Genomic DNA, 24105 nt, shown 5'->3' with positions numbered 1-24105 from the left:
AACGACAGACGTAGCTAATGGACCTTCTCGTGCCATTCGTGCCACAACAATCCAACAACTGAAAGTTAATTTCAGCCTAACGGCATAACAAACATGAAAAATCATAACCTAAAAATCAAGAGCATAATTGTTGCCATGCAGACGGTAAAGGTCACCCTAAATTCTTAATGAAGTGCCATAAAAGAGTGTCCGTAAAAGTGGCAAAAAAAGCTACAAAAGCGTAATATTAAAGCACTAAAAAGGTAATATTAATACAAATGAAAATGGAAAAGGGTTGAGGAGCAAAAACAAAAAAAAGTACTTGCAAAGGCAGCAATTCGAGTGTGCGGCTGTATGCCAGTGCCACCTTCTCGTTTTCTTCGCACCTACACGCCCCTCCGCCCTCCTGAGGCAATTAAGTGTGTGCGAGAAAACAGGCGGAGAGTTTTGATTTCACGGCGTCGCGTCGTTGGCACACAGCGCAGTTGACGACTTTAATTTCTTTTATCATGAACGCAAATGTTTTGGTTGATTAGTTGGAAATTTCAACTAATTTTTGTTGTTGCCGCAATCACTACTTCTTTTTGGAGTGTGTTTTATTGTTCCTATTGCCAAGTGAAAAACAAAGATTTTTAATTAAAACGTAATCAGCAAACAAGTCAGCTGGCGACGTACTGCACATGAGCGTTTCCCGTGGCGCTCCACAGCCGCCCTCACGCCCAGCATTGTGCTCGAGGCAATTAGCTAATGTTCGTTATAGTTTCGTAGGTGCATTTATGAATACTAAGAAAAATAGTAGGGAATCAATGTTGTTTTAAAGGAGAGGAAATCGCATATTTGCATTTTTTATTTAATTTAATATAAATATTTTGTAATGAATTTTAATTAAATTTTTTTTTTATTATTTCTTATATATTTATTTTTTTAATTTTGTCTTTATAAAACAACAAAACTATATATCTTATCTATCCATATGTATGTACATTTTAAAGAGTGGTATTTCCTTAAAATTGTTTTTAACAATTTATTTATATTAAAATTTTATTTGTTATTGTGTTTTCTACTTTTATTGAAAAAACTATTTTTTAATGTGCTATAATATAAAATAATTATTTTCTACTTCATTTCAGCACAACCCAGTCAGCACCAAAGCAGTAAAGTGTCCAGTCTATAAGCAACAAATTACAGCAACATTGTGCAAAATATTTCAGAACTGTGTGTGAAAAATATACAAATGAGTGAAGAGTAAGGAAAGAATTTGAATATAAAAAAAATATAAAAAAGTTATAACCCATAAATAACAACTAAAGTGTTACAAACAACAAAAAATTTAATAAAAGTTAAGTGAAATAACAAATAAAAAAATAATATTTTCAATTAAAACACACCAACTAATAATAAAAAAATAAATAATTACAAAAAACTACTGTTAAAATTAAATATATAATTTAAATCACTGAAACAACAACAAAAATTTTCTGCATATAATTAATAAATTGAGAACAGTGAATTTATTACAGCTACATAAACAAAAATATATAATAGCAAAATCAGTATATTTAAAAATATATTAAAATCCATGGAATTTTCAAAAATTGTTAAAAGCAAAGATTTTCTAAAGTAAAATAAAAAGAAAACTCAAGAAATCTCCTAGCTGGGCTAGCAATGTTTATCTGAAAATACAAATTAAGTGAAAGTCAAAAAAATATAAATTGATTTCTGTAAAATCGGAAAGATTTCAACAACTAAATAGCAAGCGAATTCACTTGTTTAACTGTAAGCAAAAAAAACTGCTAACAAATTAAGTGAAAAGCAACAAATTTGTAATAAATTTAATTGTTATTCTTAAACCACACAAGTTTCATATAATAATAAGAATAAAAATAGAAAAAAATATTTGAGAATTATAACATAAATATAAAATTATTAAATAAAAAAAAGATTTTTCACGCATGAATTCGAAAGCATTTTTCCAACTCTACTTAATGAAAGTGCTTAAGTTACTACTAAGCTTAAGTTACCAATAAAAAATATTTAAAAATATATATATCGAAAATATATAGCAAAAAGCAACATAAAGTGTTTGAGTTGTAAAAAAAATTGTAATTAAGTGGATATATGTAAGTGAAAGAAAATTTTAATAATCGCGCGCAGTGCAAATTCAGTGAGGAGAAATTTCATAAATATAACAAAATTAAATTATCCGTTGCCACTGGGCCAAGCAAAAATAATTATAAAATAATTGCATTATATTGCGCGTCAGTGTGTTTATTCATTCAACAGCATTCAATTAACAGCAGCAGCAGTAAGCAGCCAAATCAGTCAAGATGCTTTTCGAGAATCCCGCATTAGCCGCCAAACTACCATTCCCGTACAATGTGCCACCACCGTTACAGGCGGCCGCCGCAGCAGCAGCGGTTCCAAATCTAAGGTAAACACAGCGGCTTACTTACCTACTTTCGCACTTATTGCAATTACTTACACACTTACGTACTTACTTATACACTTACGTACTTATACATATAATTACACATTCTTTCATCTTTTTGCACTTTCGTACTTTCATACAGTCGTACGCACATTTCTTCTTGACAACTCTTTCAATTATTCAGTATTTAAGCTTTATTCATAATAAATTTGCAACTTTGCAGTTTTTTCTTTCGCCTTTTGTTCAGCGCAAAGTTTTGACATGTACATGTGTATGTCAAACTCACTTGGCTACAAGTGTGCCAGGCACCCACGATGTGTTGTGTGTGTGTATGTATGGGTTTGTACGTCCACTTAAAGTGTGAGAGTGTATAACCATCACTTGGGATCTTAATAGCTGCTTAAATTTGTTAGACCTGGTACATGTTCCACATAACCTCCAATTTTAACGTTATAATTGAGTCTTATATTCTTCAAACTGAAATATTTATTCGAGCTTCTAATAAGCTGCATATTATTAAATTGAGCTCTGTAAACCAGCAATGTCTGATTTTGACCCTTTTCTGGAAATACCAATTCAACAACTTCTATTTTTTGCCAGATTTATCTATAATCCAGCTTGACCAGAGAAGAAGTAAACTCTGTTCATCTCGGTTTTCGCATTAAATTCTTTCATCAAACTCGTTTATATTTTAAATAGATTTCTCATAAAGCAATATTGTCTTCGAAATGAGTTGAAGCCAAATATATGGGATTTCGGTTCCACAACTCGTTATATAGCCCCAATTTGTCGTCTTGATAGCATAAACAAAAGTATTTATGATTCAGTTCTGGTATTGCAAATTCGACAGCTTTGGAAATGTATGTTACAATCGCTGTTTAAGGGGCAGACTTACTATTACGCAAATTTTATAAGTCCATTTTATAAGTCCATAGGGGAAAAATCAACATTACATTTATTACATCTACAATTAACTACATGGTCCAGCGATTTTAGCATTGCGAATTTCCAAACATGCGCGCTTAAAGTTAAGTTTCTGTGCGAACTCAGCGGCTAACGTCGTTGAAAGCACCGAAAATGTCGCGAAACATTCTAGTCGTAAAACCACCTTACTTTGCGTGTGCCATGTGCCGGCATGTGGCAAGTAGCAAGTGCCATGTGGCGTGCGGCATGTGGCATGAGTTGAGCACGGTTCACTGCTCTACGTTTCATTTTGCTTTTTCCACCACTTGTTTTCTGTTACTCTTGATTTTACTGCTGGCAACCTCCTTGTTGGAGCTCTTCGCGCGCTTTCCTCTCACTAGTAAGCACCTTCTGCCATTTTATACCATTCTTCCATTTCACTCTGCTACGGTTACTACTCCTTATGCTCTGTTTTTATTTATTTTATTTATATTCGCTCGCTTCGACGCGATTTTAATATGCAAATTGGTATCACTTAAAGCAAATCATTCTTCATCCGACCTCCCAGCATTTATACGACTTGCTGTTCTTTAATAAAATTGCTGCTGTTTTCTACTTGCTTTGCTTGGCTGGTGTTGAGGCTGACTGTGGCGCTTACGACTTTGGGCCGGTTGGCCAGTTGCTCGACTGGCTGACACTTTAAATGTGAAAATGTCAACCCTATGTCTGTCGTTCCTGTTAAAAATGTTCAATGAAAATGCAGAGCTTAAATATACCATATAACCACTGGAGGAGGTTCTGCAAGAAATGTTTCGAAAAGATCATTCAAGTAAATCTCAAATTTGAGGGTTTTCGCAAATGGTTCTGCAAATCTTCAAAGCTCTTCTAAGTTGGGCGGTTTCAGCGACCCTATCTCTGTTACCTCAGCTGTTATATTTTATTGGGTGTTTCAGGTTAAAAAAACAAATCATTTCTTGGAGATTAATCGACTACGTGACCAAAACAAGTAACCGAACAATTTTTAAATTTTCTCTTCTCTGAAACTACTTCCCTTGAATGATGTAGTTTGGAATTACTTAAATGCGGTATCATAATGGAATCAATCTTTTAGGAAATCGTAGACAAATAAACCAACAGTTAACAGTTCCTGAGCAAACCATCCGGTTGTTAGATGGTTGGGAAAATAACTTAACTTCCCCATATTTCATTATTTTTAAAAATTTTCATTTTTTTACCTGTACCGATTGACTTAGCTGTTCCAAGTTGTCGACGAACTCAGTGGAATAGTAATTTAACTTCGGCGTTTGAGCTTTAGTGTAATCGTGTGTATAAGTACGAAGGTAATGAAAGAAAAAGGCTAACATTTTCCTACAGGGTCTTAGCAAAAATGTATGTAAACGTATCCAGCCGCCAAGTCATTTTATTTTGTCTATGGGAATTATAACTCTCTTATTATATATGTGTGTAAATATGTATGCACAAGCACTGGAGTATGCTCGCTTATAGTGTTTTGATCTCTAAAATATTTTTTTTAACTTTTCTATAAATAGATTTAGAAGTGAATGGTGTTGCTTCAAAGTTTATTCATTTACCTAAATTATATAATATGTTATACAGAGTTTTCCGATAAGAGTGATACGATTTCTTAGAGAAAAATACACCAGTTGTAATTCAAATGTTTTTTACTTAATGTGAAATGCAATCGACAGAATTAAGTTCTGAATATTAACACAATTTAAATGGCCTCCACGAATTCTTTTGCAGTAACGAATTCGATGAACACAACTTCCTCCAATTGCAGTTTGTTGTTATCGATCTTTACCGAGGATGATGGTGTCATCAGTTTCATTTCGAAAGAAGTACACATCGATGATTCCGCCAGGTCAAAAACCCCATCAAACTGTCAATTTAGGTGAATGTAATAGTTGTTCTTGAATAATTTGTGGATTTTCTTCGCTTCAGAATCGACGGTTTTGTTTATTTACTGCAGTACTCAGATGAAAGTGAGCCTTATCGGAAGAGATGATTTTCTTTATTTTTCGATAATAAAATTGAATAATTTGTAAGCGTTGTTCTTGCGTATATCTTTCCATGATGAAATTGTAAACACTATTGAGTACAATGGGAAAAATGCCGAAGCGACAGTTAGAAATCATATCATCCCTATTGGAAAACCCTGTATACCGGTATGTCTACGTAAGGACAGGATGCTGAATAGAGGTCAAATAAGTATAAAATCTACAGTTTTATGTATTAAATTAAGTGGCATTTGTTTAAGTGTGTGTGTGCTAGTCAATTTCATGCAAAGGTCCAATTCTAAGCTTAATTGCCTCTTGAATTGATTGAAGGTACAGATAGAATGCATATTATATATACAGAGTGTTCCAATATTTACACAAGATTGCCGCAATTTCAATTAATCATCACAGTTGACGAATTAAAACACTAGTCCGACCATATTTTGCGTGAAATTTTCGAACTGCGATCGCCAAGCTTTCATTATTTTGGAAATATTGTTCAAAATGATGAAGAAACGTTGTTCTATCGTGTAACGCTTCACTTTTACTAAGCAAACTGTCAGCTGTGGATTAGTTTTTTTATGGTTGTCAACAATTTTATACATAAATATTCAAATTTTGCGGTGATTTTGGAACACCCTTTATGTACATATATTTATGTGTCAATAATGTGTGTATGACTAAGTGTCTGTATGTATTTTGTGTTGACAGTGGCTTCAAAAATTTTCAATTACTAAGAAAGCAATAACAACGACGCCTCTCACAAATTGGAGCGAACAGCAGCATTGTTTGGACTTTCCAAGGTCACTTGTTTTATTTGATAATTATATAAGATAAATTTGACTAGGCATATGTTGAGGTGAGGGTTTTACGCGATGAAATGATAAAATTAAGCACATACTCTGAATTTGGGTGCTGAATTTTGAACTTGTACACTCAAAGTTGTTGCCTTGCTGATGAAGCTGACATTGTTAATCGAAATGACTTAACGCTGGTGTGTTTCCACAGGGCCATCAGCGTTTCATGAAACCAACAAATCTACAAGAACAGAAGCATAAATACGCCGCGTGTATTTGTCTTCTCTGCAAAAACACGCTAATCAACGGCTGTGCATTGGCGCGCTTCGACAAATCCCTCGCGCAGTGATAAAAATCTCTACGCATGCGCACATTTAAACACACTAATTTTATTGCCCCAGCAATAAAATCGAAATATATGCGTGTATATAAAAGTTTACACGAGCATAAAATACAAAAAATAGAAAAAACTGAAAAAAAACAACAAAAAATCTTTGTAGAAATAAGTAAAAAGCAAAATCAAGTTGTAAAAAGGCCGCTGACGAATTATCAATTCGCTCAAAATCACGCGTTTGTATTCATTTAAGCTTTGTTTCTAGCTTAAGCGGTTGAATTTCGTAGAATTAACATATTTTGGTGGATGTGTGTACGTTTGTATATATTCCACATATGCACATATGTATGTATGCTCGTAAACATATGTACATATGTTCAGTAAAAGAGAAAACCGCAAAAATGCGCTGTTAAAATCATAAAGTCAGTTATATGTTCGTATGTGTGTGTGCACGCGTCATTAACAGCATCGAGATCGAAAGTTAAAGTCCGCAACGAAAACAAAATGCGAGCGCACCGACAAGCTTCTGTCGAAATATTTTAATTAAAATATACAAAAGCTGCGGATTAGAATGCAAAAAATTGCTTATTTTTTCAATTACTCATTCAATGGTGGCTTATGCAATCTGATTTTTTACTTTCAGAGTTGTTTGTTAGATCTGTGATTTTTGTAAATTTTTGTAAATATTTTTTTATAAAAGTTTATAACAAAAAGAAGAGTGATTCTCACAAGTTGTTATTTTGAATTCGATAATTGCTTTCATCTTTACATGATTATATTTTTTGCGGCAAAACAAAGCCTTCATGAAATTATCTGTGGCCTCGAATACTAGTATATCCTTACATATAACTTTGAATAATATATAGGGTAGTCGAAAAAGTCTTTTCGTATTTCTAATCAACTTATTTTTTTTTATATTTATAATGAACTTTAATGAACCAAATACATATGTACCATTTTGGCCGACCACTTTTCGCCATTTTCCGCTAGAGACATTATTCCATCAGGGTAAAACTTTTCTGCTTTCTCGGCGAAAAACTGCGACAACTAATTTTCACAGTTTTTTTTCTTGAAGCCAACTTTACTCCATTAAGGGATTTCTGTATTGACCGAAACAAATGGTAGTCCGATCGTGCAAGGTCAGGGCTATATGGTGGTTGCATCAAAACTTCCCAGGCTAGCATTCCCAGTTTTTGACGAATCATCGACTTTTTCAACGATAGGTCGATCAGAGCGAGGTGCGTCACTCACTTAGAAATTTCTAGAACGGAGGCGAGCGAACCGTTATCATTAGTGGCTTGTGTGTCCTTTTTATACAAAAAATTCAAAATACATATAGCGATTTTCTTCATTATTTTCACTCATTTTTGAACAGTTCTAACTTTTTTCCGAATTTAAATTTTTACTTCAATGAAGCCTAAAATCTCACCTTTTCAACACTGTATGGTATGATACAATGTGATTGGTAGCACTGGAGATATACGACTGCAACGACATCTATTGACAAAATACGAAAAGACTTTTTCGACTACCAAGAACATTTTCCCCATCAATTTCTTAATTATTCCGGGAAACTATACCAAATTTTCGTTATATAGTTATACATAGCAGTGATATTGCTTTTAAAATGTTTGAGAGCAATGACAGAAAAATCACTCACCTATTAAACCGTCCTCGTATTAAAGAAGAAAGCTGAAAACAACACAAAATCTTTAAATGAAAGTAAATTATTCAGAAGTCTCTAAATAGAAATAATTTAGACATTTTCTTCGAATGTAGATATGTAAGTATGTATTCGAATATATTTATTTTTATATACATACATATGTACATATGTATCTCGGTACCATCCAAAGCTCAGTAAAGGAAATAAATGAATGGTATCTAATCATATTTCACGGAAATACGCACAACTAAAATGGAATTCCTTGCAAGCCCTCAATACATACATATAATCCTACACACATGCACATATATGTTATAACAAATAAGCAAAATTTAATAATAAATATAAACAAAACCTATTTACACTTCAAGGCATCTATCTACATATCCAGCTAGAAAAATATTTGCTTCGCCCGATTTCGTAGACCGTATCTTTGCTTGCCACTCTTGCCATTCTTGCCAGTTGCTGCCTTCTCCTTGACATCCGCAAATTGCCAGCACAATTAAACTAATTACGCTAACGATTTGCTGTTTGGCTTTGCTGCATACAATTTAGTTAGCGTTGGGCGTATGCGACATGGGGGTTGGTGGGGCGTGCCATCGTCGTTGTTAGCAACAGCTTTACATATATGTTATTGCTGTTGATGATTGACGGTTGTGTCGTTGTTTTTGTTTTCTTTGTCGCTCTAATGTTTTGATAAATGAGGAATAGTTGCGATGATTGCTCCACTGAGTGCAGACTCTGCGCTTATGGCAAATAAGTTGCTCAGGGAACGTATCACAGGGAATTCCATTTTGAGATCGAATGGAGCTTCAAAGTACAATAGTGCTGAATCTAAACTCAATATAAATCATTACGATCAAATATGAATGCATGTCGGATGTTAAGTTTATAAGTTGTAGTCGTGAAATGAGTCCAATGGAACTCAGTTCAGAAAGAATTAGTATTTAACTGAAGGTCGAGAGAAAGCCGATAAGGTACATACTGAATCTCTCTCTCTCTCACAAGCCCAGTCATCCAGGCAACCATAAAATAGACCAATTTGGCCTTGTTGTAACAGTTCACTAGTTCAATCCGATCTTTGCTAACCTTCTAGTATAATCAATAAAAAGCCTGGTATGAGCTCATTAAGCTTCTTATAAGAACTTCCACACACAAGATAGTATCCAAGGAACATGTTTCGCTCTCAAAATACAACTTTTTGCCAACAAAATCGCGTAACGGTTAATACCATTTAAGCAAAATAATACGTTTAATGTGCTAAGAACTGTGTCCAAGAAAGCTTTCATATTAAATTTGATCACCTTGTTGAAAGCTCGACAGTGTAACATAACGACATGCTATTTTAAGCTATGAAGTGCCGTAGAATCGTTGAAAATTAAGGTGCAGGAATAGCATAATACCTTGAACATCTCTTTTTCTATTCCATCCATCGGTGAGTAAATTTTGAACGAAACAAGTAAGGAAGCGCTAAGTTCTGATGCAACCGAACGTTGCATACTTTTGCAACATGCACGGAGTAAAGCCAGGGAACTAAGTTTATGTACATAAAGCTTGTTAGTTATACACCCGACTTTACTCATTCTAAGCACAATTATGCACCGTTATAAGAAAAAACGCTCCCTTAATTTTATTAAGACAACTCACATATTGGCCAATGCATGCGGTATAAGGGCACACGCAAGTTCGAAAACCTTTATATTAAGTATATGGGGACTAAAGGAAGTATTGACCCAATTCAACCTATTTGTAGTACTCAGACATATTACAGTCAGGAAAGGATTGACCGATATTTTCGGTAAAAAGTCAACTACGTATATAAACATTGGGTTCATATACTCAGTTCCGAGGGACTTGAGTAGCTTGTCCTGTAGTTTTTAACAGTACCGTTATTTGTAGAGAGAGCAGGGTTATCATCCGATTTGATTAATTTTCACAATGTTGGTAAAAGTTCCTATAGATAAGCATTAAACTTATTAGAAGGCAGGGGCACGCCCACTTTTTAAATTGTTTTGCCCACAGGTGCCACTTGCTACTGCGATCTTATGTGGCAAATTACAGTTTTATATCTTAGTTCAGTGCTTAGCTTTGGCGCTTTATACATTTTCGATTCATGACGGTTGTGGGCGTGGCAGTGGTCCGATTACGACCATCTACGAACTCGTATTTTTTTTGCCAACCGTTAAGGTGTACTACTATACTCTGTAGCAGCATGTTGCAAGAGTATAAAAATCTCAGAATCCTTAGTGTTGATTTTTTAAGAATAATGACCCAATTATAACGGCTCTCGCACTCTAGTTATGGAATTTCGTCGACATTTGCCTAAGTAAATATTATTTTTAAAATTATTTCGAAACGAAAATAGTTTGACAATACCTAAAATAAAATTAAGTGAACGAACAACTGCACGAAATTGCGTATGAATATGTTCTAGCAAAATTTGATGAATTTCCTTTACTACGGCGCGCCCAAGTCCACACACACACACACACCTGAGTGGAAGAACAGCTGGTCTGAAGTGCTCAAGCGTTCGGGAAAACAAAAGCAAATGAACTAGTAGAGTGTTGATAATCCCAAACGACAACAACGAAATCGCTGCGTGACGAATGGTCATGCGGCATGGCAAACGCTGCCGCAACAACAACTACTCAGCGCGCACACACACACACTTAAACGCCGCAACTTTTCCGCCGCACGCGCTCAAGCTTTTTGTGTGCCATTGAAAATAAGCAGACGAATAGGCAAAACACACACACGCACACACACACACGCGTACATGAATACACCAATACACGCGCGCACACACAAATGAAATGAAAAGGAAAATGAAAATGTAAATTAAACGTAGCGATGCGCAACGCCGCGTGTTGTTGTGTGCTGACTTTGAGCGTTGACGTTGGCGCGGCAAAGCAAAATACTCGCAGCACTGACGTTTTGGCCGCGCGCATTTGTTGCCATTTATTACTGTCACTTTAAATCCAATCAACATTTCGTCTATTTCCTTGTTGTCTTGGGCGCCGGTCTCGAGTGCTCCAAATACCCTATTTTACATAAGGAATGGCTTGTGATTTGTTTGGCTTTCTTTTTATGATTTTTGTTGTTTTGGTTTCTTATTTGTTTTTGTTGTTTTGTTTTTTATTTGTTTTTGTTGTTGTGTGTATTATACATACGCCTGTTATCGACATTTACTTGCAGTTCGCCTTAGTTTGCTTCTATATACATATGTATATGTATATGTAATTTACATACATACCCACATATGTATATACTACATATTAGTATATAAATCTAGGCATAGATATATCTCGATTTTATTTTCATAAGCTTTACAATTTGTTATAACCGTACTCACAGCCACGAGCAAAAATTTATTAAACGTTCATTGCATATTTTTTGGATTTATCGCTGTTGTTTTTCTTATTGCTTCAGCGCATTTTGGTATTTATGCCGCTTTGCCTATGAAAGTAGAGCAACCTTGCAGATAATGAACTCGATTTGTGTCTTGCTACATAATGCAACATGAATAAATTGAGTTTTTGTTTTAATTTTTCTGCATTAAATATTTTCTTTTGGTCGCAAATTTACAACGCGACTTTGTGTGTCGTCGCGCATTTGCTAATTTCATCGAAAGATATTAATTACAATTAACGTATTGGCGCGGAGCGTTGAATAATTACCATAACGCCGCTTGATAACGCACGAATATACTATTTGTTCGTGTGCATGTGCCTCCACCCGCCTCGTTTCTTGCATTTTTTGAACTAACTTCAAAACGAAATGAACATAAAAATTATAATTTAGAGTGCTTACTACAATGGAAGAGTGATTTATAGCAATATTGTGTTAAAATTTATGATTTTTTACTTTTACAAATATTTTCATATTCAAGTTTTATGAAAATAATAACTTTGCTTTTAATTAGCTATGAAATATAGACTTAATATTAATATATTTTTTTTATATCAGAAAAACTCAATCACGTGATCGATTTATTTTTCGTAAATGGAGTAAGTTTGGAACTGAAAATCTCTGAACAAAAAAACTAAAAACCTTAACCTATGTTCTCATTATAGCATAAATTACTTAAATTCATGTCTTTCTAGTGGTTAATAAAATTACTACTCTCGGAATTTCGAAAAATACGAATCAAATTGCCGAAAATTTTTCGGTATTCCAAGCTAATTTTAACTCTGCTTTGTCTTAGGAGTTTTCCTTGTTTTCTCGAAATAGCCCAGTAATTCTCGATAGGATTTAAATCTGGGCTATTTCTCAGCCATTTCAGAGTTCTTATACCGCCTCGCTCCAATCATCATTTTCACCTTTAATATACGATATTTCAAAAAGATTTTGTGTATTGCTTATTTCTAAGAGAAAAGAGGAATGATTATAATATATACAATACTTATTTTTTGCGCGATGGCACGGCGCAGAGTCATGCTGTAATATTGAGTCGATGATTATAGGAAACAAGGCATCCATTGTTGGCTCCAAAAAGTGCTTAATAATGTCAATGTATCCAGAAGCAATTAAAGAACAATTTATAAATGCAAATTCACTGCAACTATAGTAGGAAATTCCACCCCGAACCACGTAACAATCTTCTAATCTTCTAGAATTCAGTTTCGATGTTCTCGTGCAAAAATGAGGCGTACTGTGCTCAATTTTGCATTTAGAGAAGTCTTTTTTCTTGGTCTTCTCGCCTTAAGGCCCATGCTGTAGAGCCTGCGGGCACTTACATCCGCCGAATATCCCTCCTTCAACTCTGAACTTAGCTCCACTGAAGTTAAAAATCGGTTACGCAGACTCCTTAAATTTAGGTCTATTCTAGTTGATATTTTGTTTATTTTTTGCTAATCCATTTCCAGGAGCTCTGTTCAAAGATTTTGTCGTGCCATGCAATTTATAAAACTTTACATTTAAACAAAAAATCGCAAGCAGCACTAATTAATGTCTTTCTTAAACGAAAAAAGTACTTTGTTTAAATATTTCCCGTTGCGAAACCTTAATTTTATAGTTAACTGATTGGCAAATCTGTTTTTGTAGGCGTTAATCATCATGAAACCTTTATTTGCAAATTTTTCATAGCGTGAAATATCACGATTTATGCAATCTTACTATTATATGCAAGCCCATTACACCGGTCATCAGCATTTTAGACACGGGTTGTACATACCTTATTTTTGTTGCTTTTATACCTCAAAATAAGAATAAGAAAGTTCTGCATTTGCTTTTATTCATAAAAAATTTTAAAATTCAATTAAATTAAATATCCACCATTTCATTCCAACGAACTCCCGAGAGATGTCGAGCTTTCTTGCCATCACTATAACACTTGCCTGGCGATTTTCAAGGACCATATCTCTTTCTTGTGTAATACTTTCATCAGTTGAAGAGGTCGAAAATCGTACAGAACGAGGCATGTCTTCAACGATCTCTTGACCGTCTTTAAGGGGGTACTCTACTCTAGAATTTTGAAAAATTCGATTTTTTGTTTTTCATATATTTAAAGTTTAGACCCTTAAGAACATATGTATGCTCCAAAGGATTTTTAAAAATTAAAATTATTTTAAGAGCTACAGTTACTTTAGTGACGCAGTACCTAGCCCGTTTCGGCTTGACTCACTTTTTTAAACGCGTTTTTCTCGAAACTACTTTTTTCCACACGGTACCGGCATTATCTCAAGTTCTATACAACCGATTTACTTGAAATTTTGTGTGAACCTTCTTTATATAATCCTTTATCGTTTTTACCAGCATCGTGTCAAAATTTTTGTTTTCAATAGGTATTTTAAAAAAATTCTTGAATTTCAAAAAAAAGCGTAAAAAATGATTTTTATTTTCAGGCAGTCGCCATTTTTCAAAAAAAAACATTTTCGTGTTCCCTGAGGTAGGGACTATAACAGCATCTTTACTGATTAAGAATTTCTTTTGATTTTTTTTTTCAGACCACCAGCAGAGTCAGGATCAATGTCACCAGGATGCGCCATTTTTTTTACACCTGTCTCTCCCCCCTCTAATTACTTTAATTTTTAATATTTTTTTGTAAATTTATATTTTCTGTATTCTTAAGATATCATTAAAAACACCATATAAAAATGGATAGTAAAAATATTTTTCGATTTTTTTAAATAAAATTCAAAGAAATGCCCAAAATTTGATTTCTAGACTAGAATACCCCCTTAAAGGCTTTTTACAACTCATAGTCTTGTGTTTGCCGTTTGGCAGATCGCGCTCGTATTTGGCATAGAAATTAACGACAGTTCTACCAACTAAGCAAAATACATTTTTTTGAAATATCGTTTACAGAGCTCGGGACCTAAAGCTCATCTAACATATTTTTGAGACTGCGAAATAATTTTGTCTTAATACTTATTCGAGTTTTTAAATTAATTTTACTTTACTAAGAGTTTTTATGACTTTATTCTTTTAGTTTCCACAATAGAAGAAATTCCGTTCTTTAATTTGATTATTGCCATTTAACAAAAGGCTGTGCTTGAACATTGTTGTTTCATCAAAAAATTTTCATATGAAAGCCGGAAAATTATATAAAGTTATTTGATTGATTATACAATACTACCGCTATTCAATTAAGCCAGGTTATGAGATCGACGTATTCCGAAGAGTATATTGTATCGGTATTTTTTTTGCTGTTGTTGTCGTTGCCTCATTCAACATTTTTACAGCATTTTTTTGAAGTGAAATATTTTGTTGCCACTCGCGCTCCGTGTCCACCCTTCTTGTGCAGTTTGGGTTGCTGCTTTGCTTTGTGCTACCTGGTGTTGTTTGCAAGTGGGGTGTTGTAAAAAATGCCTAATATAATTAAGAAAATATTTTTGCAAATAAATTAAAATGAGAAATATTATTTTGCCGCGCATATGCACTTATTCTACCTTCAAGCTAACTATATGTATGTACTCGTATATATCTATGTATATACACTTACTATGCACTTACTTATCTATATACATACATGCATATCTACTTACATATATGCCCGCATAGTGCAAGCTTGCACTGCTGCAGCTGTATCTGCGCTTTATGTGGGCGCGCTGATTTAAAAATAAATGAAAGCTTGGAAAATTAACTATATCAGCTGTGGCAAGTGTTCTTGATTTATTCGATTTACAATGTTGAAGGTCTGTAGCATTTTATATGCGCACACAAAGGCGCCTATACATTTACATATATATGTACATAAATATGTGATAAGTTATATAGCGGAAAAATCTCTTTACATCATGTATGCATGTCAACGTATGTGTGTGTGTGTGAGTAAACAATTTTATTTGCTTGCATGCGATTTGCATATTAATTAGTCACACGTACACACACACACACACATACATGCACGCTTAAACAATGCATGCGCTTGTGGGATTTCATTGGCAATGTGTTGTTGTTATCGTTGTTAAGTTGCTCCGTGCGGCGCTGTTCGGTGCTGACATTATTAATAAGCGTTATAACAGGCGAACAGTTAACGTTATCGTTTATTTATTTGCAATTAAAATTATGCGCATTCTTATATGCTTAACTAAATGCATGTGCATGGCGGGATTTGCTTCGTTTCTGCGAAAAAAAACTTAAAGCCATAGAAAATTTCAAAGCAAAATGCAGCTCAAAGAGGAAATCCAGTTAATGCCAGCTGCTGTCGCTGTCGCTGTCGGCGTCAACAGGCGCTGCCATGTACTTAGTTATGTGACGAGGTAAAACTAATCGACGTTACGAGGTTTAAGCTCAGCGTGTTGTTGAGGTCAACTAAAGTACCGTTAAATCCTTTACTGCTAAAATGTAATTTATTATTTAGTGAATTTGCATTTCAATACAGTTAAGAGTCACATGTTGCTGAGCTTTGTTGAGCTGGCAACTTTTTTCATATCTCATTTGAGGTTATGTGTTAAGCTTCCGAGTCACAAAGAAATATTTATGTGCTGATACCTAGTTCTAGTCTATAAAAAAATGTAGTGTTTAAGTTATTTTAATTCCCGCGACAGACTGCCGTTGTGGACGAGTGCGGTGGGAATTTCTTGGGTCTAACCAAAATTTAAAAAACGGTACTAGTGCTCGACTATGTGAAACCTTAGAAAAGGTTTTTCTTACAAGGTAAAATGTTTGCATCTACTCCTTAGGCGTTGGGAGGTGTCTCAAAACCAGAAACCTGGAGGTGCACTTACTGGTTTACTTATGGAAGCTTTTTTAAACCAAGACCTTTTCTTCTAGCATTGTAGGTTTAGAGCTGTTTCTTTTAGATTAACCATCCATAGTATTTGTCGGTCACAATGTCGATAGCTTTGAAGTCAATTTTCACTGTCAATCCACACACCATTAAAAGTAGAAGTAATGTGTAGAAAAATTATTGGCGAAATTTGTCTAACCTTCGCCACGCTAAGTTATTTCTACGGGACTTGGTGTGCTTAGGCTACAGCAGACTAAGGTGTCATATGCACAAAGCGGTTTTTCGGTCGACAGAAATCGTTGGTTCATCGTTACTCCAATAGAGCTGAACGCGCTGAACGGGAGGAGATAATGTAAGTGAGCATTACTAATCAATCTTCCCACCCTTTGCATGCTAGCGGCGCGCATAATTGGCTTGATTTCGCAGTGCCTTCAAGTGCGTTCTAAGAATAACTTCATTGAATAAAAGTAGGTCGGTTATAATGTTTGGTTATCGATATTGCTTAATTAGGAAGATGGCGTCCTTCCGAAACACTTTTGTGTTGTGCTTTAGTCGTGGTTCAAAATGGACGTTGGCTTTTTGACTTATCAAAGACTAAATATATACATTTTTTAGTTCTCGCTATAGTAACTGTTTGGTTACCAATAGTATCGTTTCTTCTTCGCAAAGCTTCATTGTTGATGTCTACCTTTCTTACCATTCAATTCTTAACCCTCACCTCTTAAGTCTTTTAACAGCACTGCAAGCGTTAAAATTGTGTTGTAGCTTCTTTCCTTGATACGCTATTCCTTGCATAAGCAAGCCTACCTAACTGCGATTCCCTAATTGGAGCGTATAGTATGATAATTATTAATTGCCAAGGCTAAATCCACCAATTTATTTATGTCCACAGTCAATAATCAGCTTTTCACTTAGTCGTCAACCTCCTAACGATTCGATAATTATCCATTATAATTAATCATCTTCGGTCGCGTCCATATTGATGAATGCTGTAGCTGTTATTGAAAATCACATACTTAAATATGCATGTACGAATGTAGAGTTACATATATATATGTATGTATATTGAGTTTGTATTAGTCGCCAAATACATGAACATTATGCTGCCAATCATAATTAATAAAATTGCGCACACATATAGACCTACCTACATACATACATACATACATGTACACGCTAGTTAGTACAAGCGTTGCAGCCTCTGTTAGCCCGTAAGACAATGAGCCCCCAAATCGGCCCATAACTACACATTTCAGCAAGCAAGCAAAAAATATCAAAGTGTGAAAGAAAAAAACGCAAAATTTGTCGCATGTAACAGAAATTAGCCAGATTTTTTCTCTCTGGTGGTGGGCGTGCAACTTTTTTTGTTGTTTTATATTTATTTTCGTTTGATTAATTCGCAAACGCTTAAGTGACGACAACATGGCATAAATTTTATGAATATGTTTGCTTTTGGTTTTTGCAACGAAATCTTGTAAGTATGCGCTTTGGTCAGACAAGAGTGTAGACCTTCAAAGGCGCGTTGGGCGTTTGTGATAAATAACGGCTAATATTGCATGTGACAGGCTGGCATATTTGGAAATGAAAGAGAAAATGCATAACGGCTGTACGTTTTCTGTATGTATGTACGAATGTATGTATGTATGTACTTGACTTACACGTATGTTTCTTTGATTATGCCACATTTAGCTCTAAATGGGTGAATCGAAGACGCGAATGTGTTTAATTTTTATATACGTTACCTAAAACGCAAAACAACGTATCATCAAAAAAAAAAAAAAATGGAAACAAATTGTCAGATATAATAACCAATATATAACCATTTTATAACGAAAACTTCAATTTTGTTTCAATATGAGTGTATGATAACCGATATATAACCGTTTTATAACCAAAACTCAAATTTTGATTCAATATTAGTGGTTTCAATTATATCGTTTTTCCTTCGCCTGTATACTTAAGAAAAGTTAAATTGCTTACGCTATACGCTTCGGAGAGTGGTAACCCTTTAAATTTCGTTGTAAAACCAAAGCCCGTGACATAATTTGGCATCGTCGCCCATCTTTTGAGGTCAAATTATACTTCCCATTACATCGCTGCGTTAGCACCCAGCAGTACATTGGATTTTATCAATATGCTGGGGCTACGAGAGTCTTTGTAATTTATGAGAGGGCACAATGGACCTAAGGTCGCGGTGCATTCCTCGCTCATCAATCTAATCTAATACTTCCCATTACTTATCAAATGCTCTAGTTTAGGATAATAATTTACTGATTACCTCTACTTCTTTATCAATCAAAACACCCAATGTCCTAATAATATAATTCAAAAGTATTAATTTCAAAACCCAAAAACAGCTTTTCTTGACCGAAATAACATATTAATTTAGGGTTTAAAGTATCACTTCCGCGCTCGGTTATCTACTTAAAACAATCAGCTTATTGCAGATTAAGTCTACCGAGCACATAATGGAAGTAAAGTGGGTTTAATAGTCCGACTCAATAAAGGTGTATTTGTGTTTAGTGTTGTTCGACATTAATTTAGTGCCAATTTAATATGGCTCACCAGAAAAAAATAAATAAATAAAAGACTTTCACGAGCTGCAAATATTAAAACGCTTTAAATTTAAATAAATTTGATTGCTCGGCGCTTAAGTGCTTTGCACGAGCAATATTTTGTATATAATTATTCATATTAGGGTAGTTCTTAAAAGTGGAATGACAATTTCAATTAATTTGACGTATTAAGCGGATGTTTCAGTAGACAATTTTTTGATAGTTTGCTAATAATCGGTAGTTGGACTGTTAGAGATATTACGCATAATTTTTGTATCTTATATAAGGCGGTATAAACTAGTCGCACTGGGGATAATGTTCCGTTTATGGAGGCTAGACATATAGAGGTAGTTTTTGCGTTGATTGCGAAAATTATCACAGATGAAACTTGATCCTGATTTGCTTTCCCTAAGCATTGACACTTATATATTTACGGTAATGGCCACTTTATTCTCCTCTGTAAAAAAAAGTTCTAAATCCAAAAATTAATATAGATTATTTCACAAGGACTACCCTAATATATGGCACATACATTTGAATACTATTCGGCTTAATTTTCGCGAATGTTAGAAAAAAGTATTTTTTGAATTTTTTAGAACCACCCTAATGTGTATACGGCTTGCATTCAATGTTAATTATTTTGCTTTTTGCTACCGCCGCAGTGCGCGTTCAGTCAAATAACTAGTTATGCACAAAAACAAAAACAAAAAAAAAACACGATTATTATTTTTTAATCCACTTAAGAAGCATAAGAAATGTCCGCAACTAATTTGAATGTCATTTCGCCTGCAGCGTGCTTGAAATTGCAAGAAAGAAGCAGCTTTTTCGGTAGTGGTGCGAGCGCCTTATTATGATAGGCAAATAATTTATGCAATCACAATTTGGCATGCGCATACTTTTCGTGTGATTTATACAGTTAATCAATATTAGTTGACTAATTTGCTATTATTTCGTGAGGAGATTAAAAAAAAGGCGATAAAAAATTGTTTGGCTCAAAAGTTATGTTTAATATTAATATACCTACGATGTTGGCGAGAGGCGAGAGAGTGAAGGAGAGAGCGAGAAATGCGGACGGCAATAAATTTTATGCATTCGTTGACAGGCATAAATAGGATTGTGTCACGAAGTGGCAGATTAAGTGTAAATTAGTAAATGGCCGAAAATAGAAAATAGACATATGTATGTGTGTACTAATACCTACAAATATATAAATTAATATTTGGCTTCTTTAATGAATGACTAAAGTGCGTGAAGGTTGGCTTTTTGCTCAATCTTACAGACAGAATATGCAGAAATTGGTATTTGTGTGGCTTTAAGCGCAATATTAGGATTTATTACCGTTAAAAATAAATTAATATGGAACCAATGTGATCTATTTAATAACTTATGACAACAAAAATTTTGACATTTGAACACCTTGAAAAAATCAGTTTAGACTCCGTACCTTGAAATTTGAATAATATCAGGGCCCAGTAAGTCTGTGCCATTTTGATTAAAATAAAACATGACTTTAGTATAGCAGACTGTTTTAAAATTTGAAATAAGCTGCGTAACATAAAAAACCAAGCCAATATTTCTAAATAAGATAGATGACATAGATGGTTCTGAATTCAGTCGAGAGGAAGCCTGTTTTCTGGTAGTCTACTTTTCAAAGTTTTAGAAGTCTATCATTAAAGCATTTTGTATATCAGAAGTCCCAGAGTACTATAAGTTGAAGGCATTCTTAAATGCCTTTAGTTCGCGTTTATGTATGATTTTATCTTTGTTCAACGAAAGTTCCTCCATTAAATGACTTAGTACGTGGTGTACTGTGAGTTCGGTCTTCCTTTTCGTCATATAAAATCTCTGGATGTATTTCTGAAATAAAAATATTCTCACAGAGCATTTTACACATTATCAAGTATAAGAAGTTTACAACTACGTTCATGCATATCCAGATAGGACAGAGGTTCCTAATTCAGGGTTTTTTTGTAGAATGCAGCAAAAAAATTCCTCTACAACTAAACCAAAAAAGGTTTCTGGCTTTAAATCACTGGATGCTAGTCGTCTCTAGTGTTATAAGATTTATTGAGCAAGCAGCAAGTCGTTACCGTTCATCCCACTATGAAGCAAGCTACTTGAATGCTAACTGCACACTTCAAACTGTAGCGCTGTACGCCAAACAATCCAAGCAATACAACGTTAAATGAAGTTGAATGCACCGCTATGTTATGTTAACATGTCAGCTGAAAAGTCCTCGGCCTACCTTAGTAAAACACATATTTTGGCAAAAATCATTTTTATTTCTTTAACATAGATCTCTTCAAGAACCCAACTTTTCGATACCAATTTTGAAGTACGATTTACCCTTTGTTTCAAAATAGTTTTGGCGATCTTCTTTCCATTCGACGAACATTTTTTCCCAGCGAGCATGTTTTGAGATCTGAGAACATAAAGTAGTAGCTGGGAATCGAATCTGGAGAATACGGTGAATGTGGAAGAAATTCGATGCCCAATTTATGGATTTGTGCCATCGTTTTCACTGACTTGTGACACGGTGCATTGTCTTGGTGAAACAGTACTTTTTTCTTCAAAGGCGGTTGTTTTTCGGCGATCTAGTTCTTCAAACGGTCGCTGTTGATGGTCCTTTCCTTATCAAGGTAGTCACTAAAAATTTTTCCTATCGCGCCCCAAAATACAGACGTCGTAACTTTGCCAGGCGACTGTTCATAGTATCAGGCCGGGAACTTTTCAGCTGACCTGTTGTGTATGGAGGTGGCTGGTTTGTCTTTTGTGACCACTCGACGTCGCCACTCACACTCAGCCGCTTTTGTGCTCCGGAAGGGCATTAATGGCGAAACGCGCACGAAGAATGCACCAAATGCAACATGTAATACATGTAACGCCAACAAGTATGCTACATTTTCCATGCGCTTGCATGAGATAAGTAAAACTCGCATAGCATCCTACATACATATGTATATGGCTATAAAAAATGGAGAGATAGAAAACAAAAATGGAAAAAACAGTGACAAAACCACTACAAGTTGGAACAAAATGAAAGCTAAAGAGTCTTGCAGTGGCTCGCCGATTTGCAATATAGGGACCAAACCGAGAGCAACATGTGCAACATGCTTACACATGTAAATCCGCGTGTGTGTGTGTGAATGCATGTATATATGGCGTCTATACAGCTGCAGCCTGCGGCAAAGTAACGCCTGACAGCACCATTGCCGTGATGAGTTTTCAGCTCAACTAAAAGAGAGAAAGAACCGAAAACGAAAACAAAACAAATGCGCACACATATGTGGAAAGGTCGCTACGACTTCAATCTGCTGCACTGTTATTAAACTGAAATGAAAACCTCTGAATGCCAAGGAGATGCCAAAGATTGTTGACTCGGCTACTTCAGTAGTTCATACATATACATATAGTATGTATGTATGTATATAATATGTATCTGTGGCTGTGTGTGTGCTAGAAAATGGAGTGCAGTTTAGTGCCGCTTTCAAGCTTAAGCTCACTTCCTCGCATTTCTTCTTGCCGATTTGCTCTTCTTTCCGTCCCGGCTTTACCAAATAATGAACTGGTAAGGAGTTAGCCTGGTATTATACCAAAGAAGAAGAGTCCTTTCATATGTATATACATACGTATGTGTGTGCTTTCATTGAACAATTGAGTCACTATATCCTTTGGAAAGTTTTCGCTATATTAGCGACACATCCTTAGCAGCTTAAGCGACACATATAGAATTTCAGTACAAAGTTACATAAGTACGAAAATACTGGATAAGAGTTTTAATGAAACTTCAACGAAATAAAATTGAAAATAAAGCTGCTGAAGTTTTATAAAATCAGTAGGGTAAAATTACAAAAGTTGACCAACATACTGTATTTATGTGCATACATATCTACATTAATTATTGATATGAATAAAATATAAAGCGTGCCTGATATATTTTCAAGGAATTCTTTTCTTATGCCTGAAAATTCTATACTCCAATTCAACGGCGAAGAGTTCATTTAAGTTTTATCGAATAATTACTTAAAAGTATTAATAAAAAATATATTGCGAAAAATTAACAGGCCATGCCTAAATACATTCCGTGATGTCTCACAATTTTTTCAAATTAAATGGTGTTTATTTATCCCTGCTTTAACCCTATTCAAAATGTAGGCAACATATTTTATATTGTCCTATAGATTCTCAAATATTGCCTACATTTAGGCGGTTTATAATTAAACAAACATTAAAATGTCGGCCAACCTTTCTTGGCATTTAACCATATTTTAGTCTTTGTCTATGAGTTATGTATATTTTGGAGCTTTTATTTGCCATTAATATATTATCTTTTGTGTTAAGAGATAGAAAAATGTTCGAGGAATAAATTATGGAATTGTAAGACTCTGTCCCTATATTTATTTTGATATCTTCACTTAACAGTTGAGTTTTAATTGTGTTTTGTTATTTAATATAATCCTAAAAGTAGACAACATTTGTATATACACGTTTTGTTTTCGCAAACGTTGCCTACATTTAGGCGAATAATTAATTGTAGCTTCTATTGCAGTTTTGTAGTTTTGTCTTTCAATGCACGATTTCAATTTCACGAGGTGCAAATTTAACTATATACAATAATTAATTAAAATTCAATAAAAATAATATTATATGGTAGTCGAAAAAGTCTTTTCGCATTTCTAATCAAAATTTAACTAAAGTTTTTTATATTTATTATAATAAATAAATAAACAAATACAAGTATATACCATTTTGGTCGACCACTTTTTGCCATTTTTACCGCTAGAGACATTATTCCATCAGTGTAAAACTTTCATCAGTGTAAATCGAAATTTCCAAATTTGAAATGAAGTTTGAAATCTTACTTTTCCAACACTATATGGTAAGACACAATGTGAAAGGTATCACTGAAGATATACGACTCCAAGAACATCTATTGACAGAATACGAAAAGACTTTTTCGACTACCCAATATTATTCCTTTATTTTATATGCTGTTTCATGGTATTGTTTATTATTATTTTTATTTTAAATAAATTTTTACCCATATTAATTTTTTAATTTATCTACAGTTCTTAACTTTTCCAATTTTTTGTATATTTTGTTTTATTTGTAAGGCAGTGTAAATACCTCAGAGAGAAAAATGCCATGAATGTTTCAATGTCATATCTAAATATTTTGCCGATTGTGCTACGTTTATGCTTGACTCTAAATACACATAATTACGGTATATTTACATAAACGCTTTTACATAG

General features: G+C 34.3%; 2 protein-coding genes across 7 annotated transcripts in view; one reads left to right on the top strand and one right to left on the bottom strand.

Annotated features, from left to right (window-relative positions):
- The window catches only part of LOC126757669 (poly(U)-binding-splicing factor half pint), a 277161-nt gene that overhangs the window by 8381 nt on the left and 244675 nt on the right, over nucleotides 1-24105 (top strand). For all 6 annotated transcript variants that reach the window (XR_007666766.1, XM_050471767.1, XM_050471760.1 and 3 more), the window contains exon 2: nucleotides 1110-2410. Coding sequence is in view for 5 of the 6 variants with exons in the window: in XM_050471767.1 (XP_050327724.1) it covers nucleotides 2307-2410 (104 nt within the window). In the remaining variant the exon portion in view is untranslated. The remainder of the gene's footprint in view (nucleotides 1-1109; nucleotides 2411-24105) is intronic.
- LOC126757750 (60S ribosomal protein L3) overlaps nucleotides 1-24105 on the bottom strand; it is a 275465-nt gene that overhangs the window by 62227 nt on the left and 189133 nt on the right. The gene's annotated exons all lie outside the window — the stretch shown is intronic.

This window comes from Bactrocera neohumeralis, chromosome 2 (genome assembly GCF_024586455.1).
Source record: "Bactrocera neohumeralis isolate Rockhampton chromosome 2, APGP_CSIRO_Bneo_wtdbg2-racon-allhic-juicebox.fasta_v2, whole genome shotgun sequence".
Classification (NCBI taxonomy): Eukaryota; Metazoa; Arthropoda; class Insecta; order Diptera; family Tephritidae; genus Bactrocera; species Bactrocera neohumeralis.
This window is presented reverse-complemented; position numbering and strand designations above follow the sequence as displayed.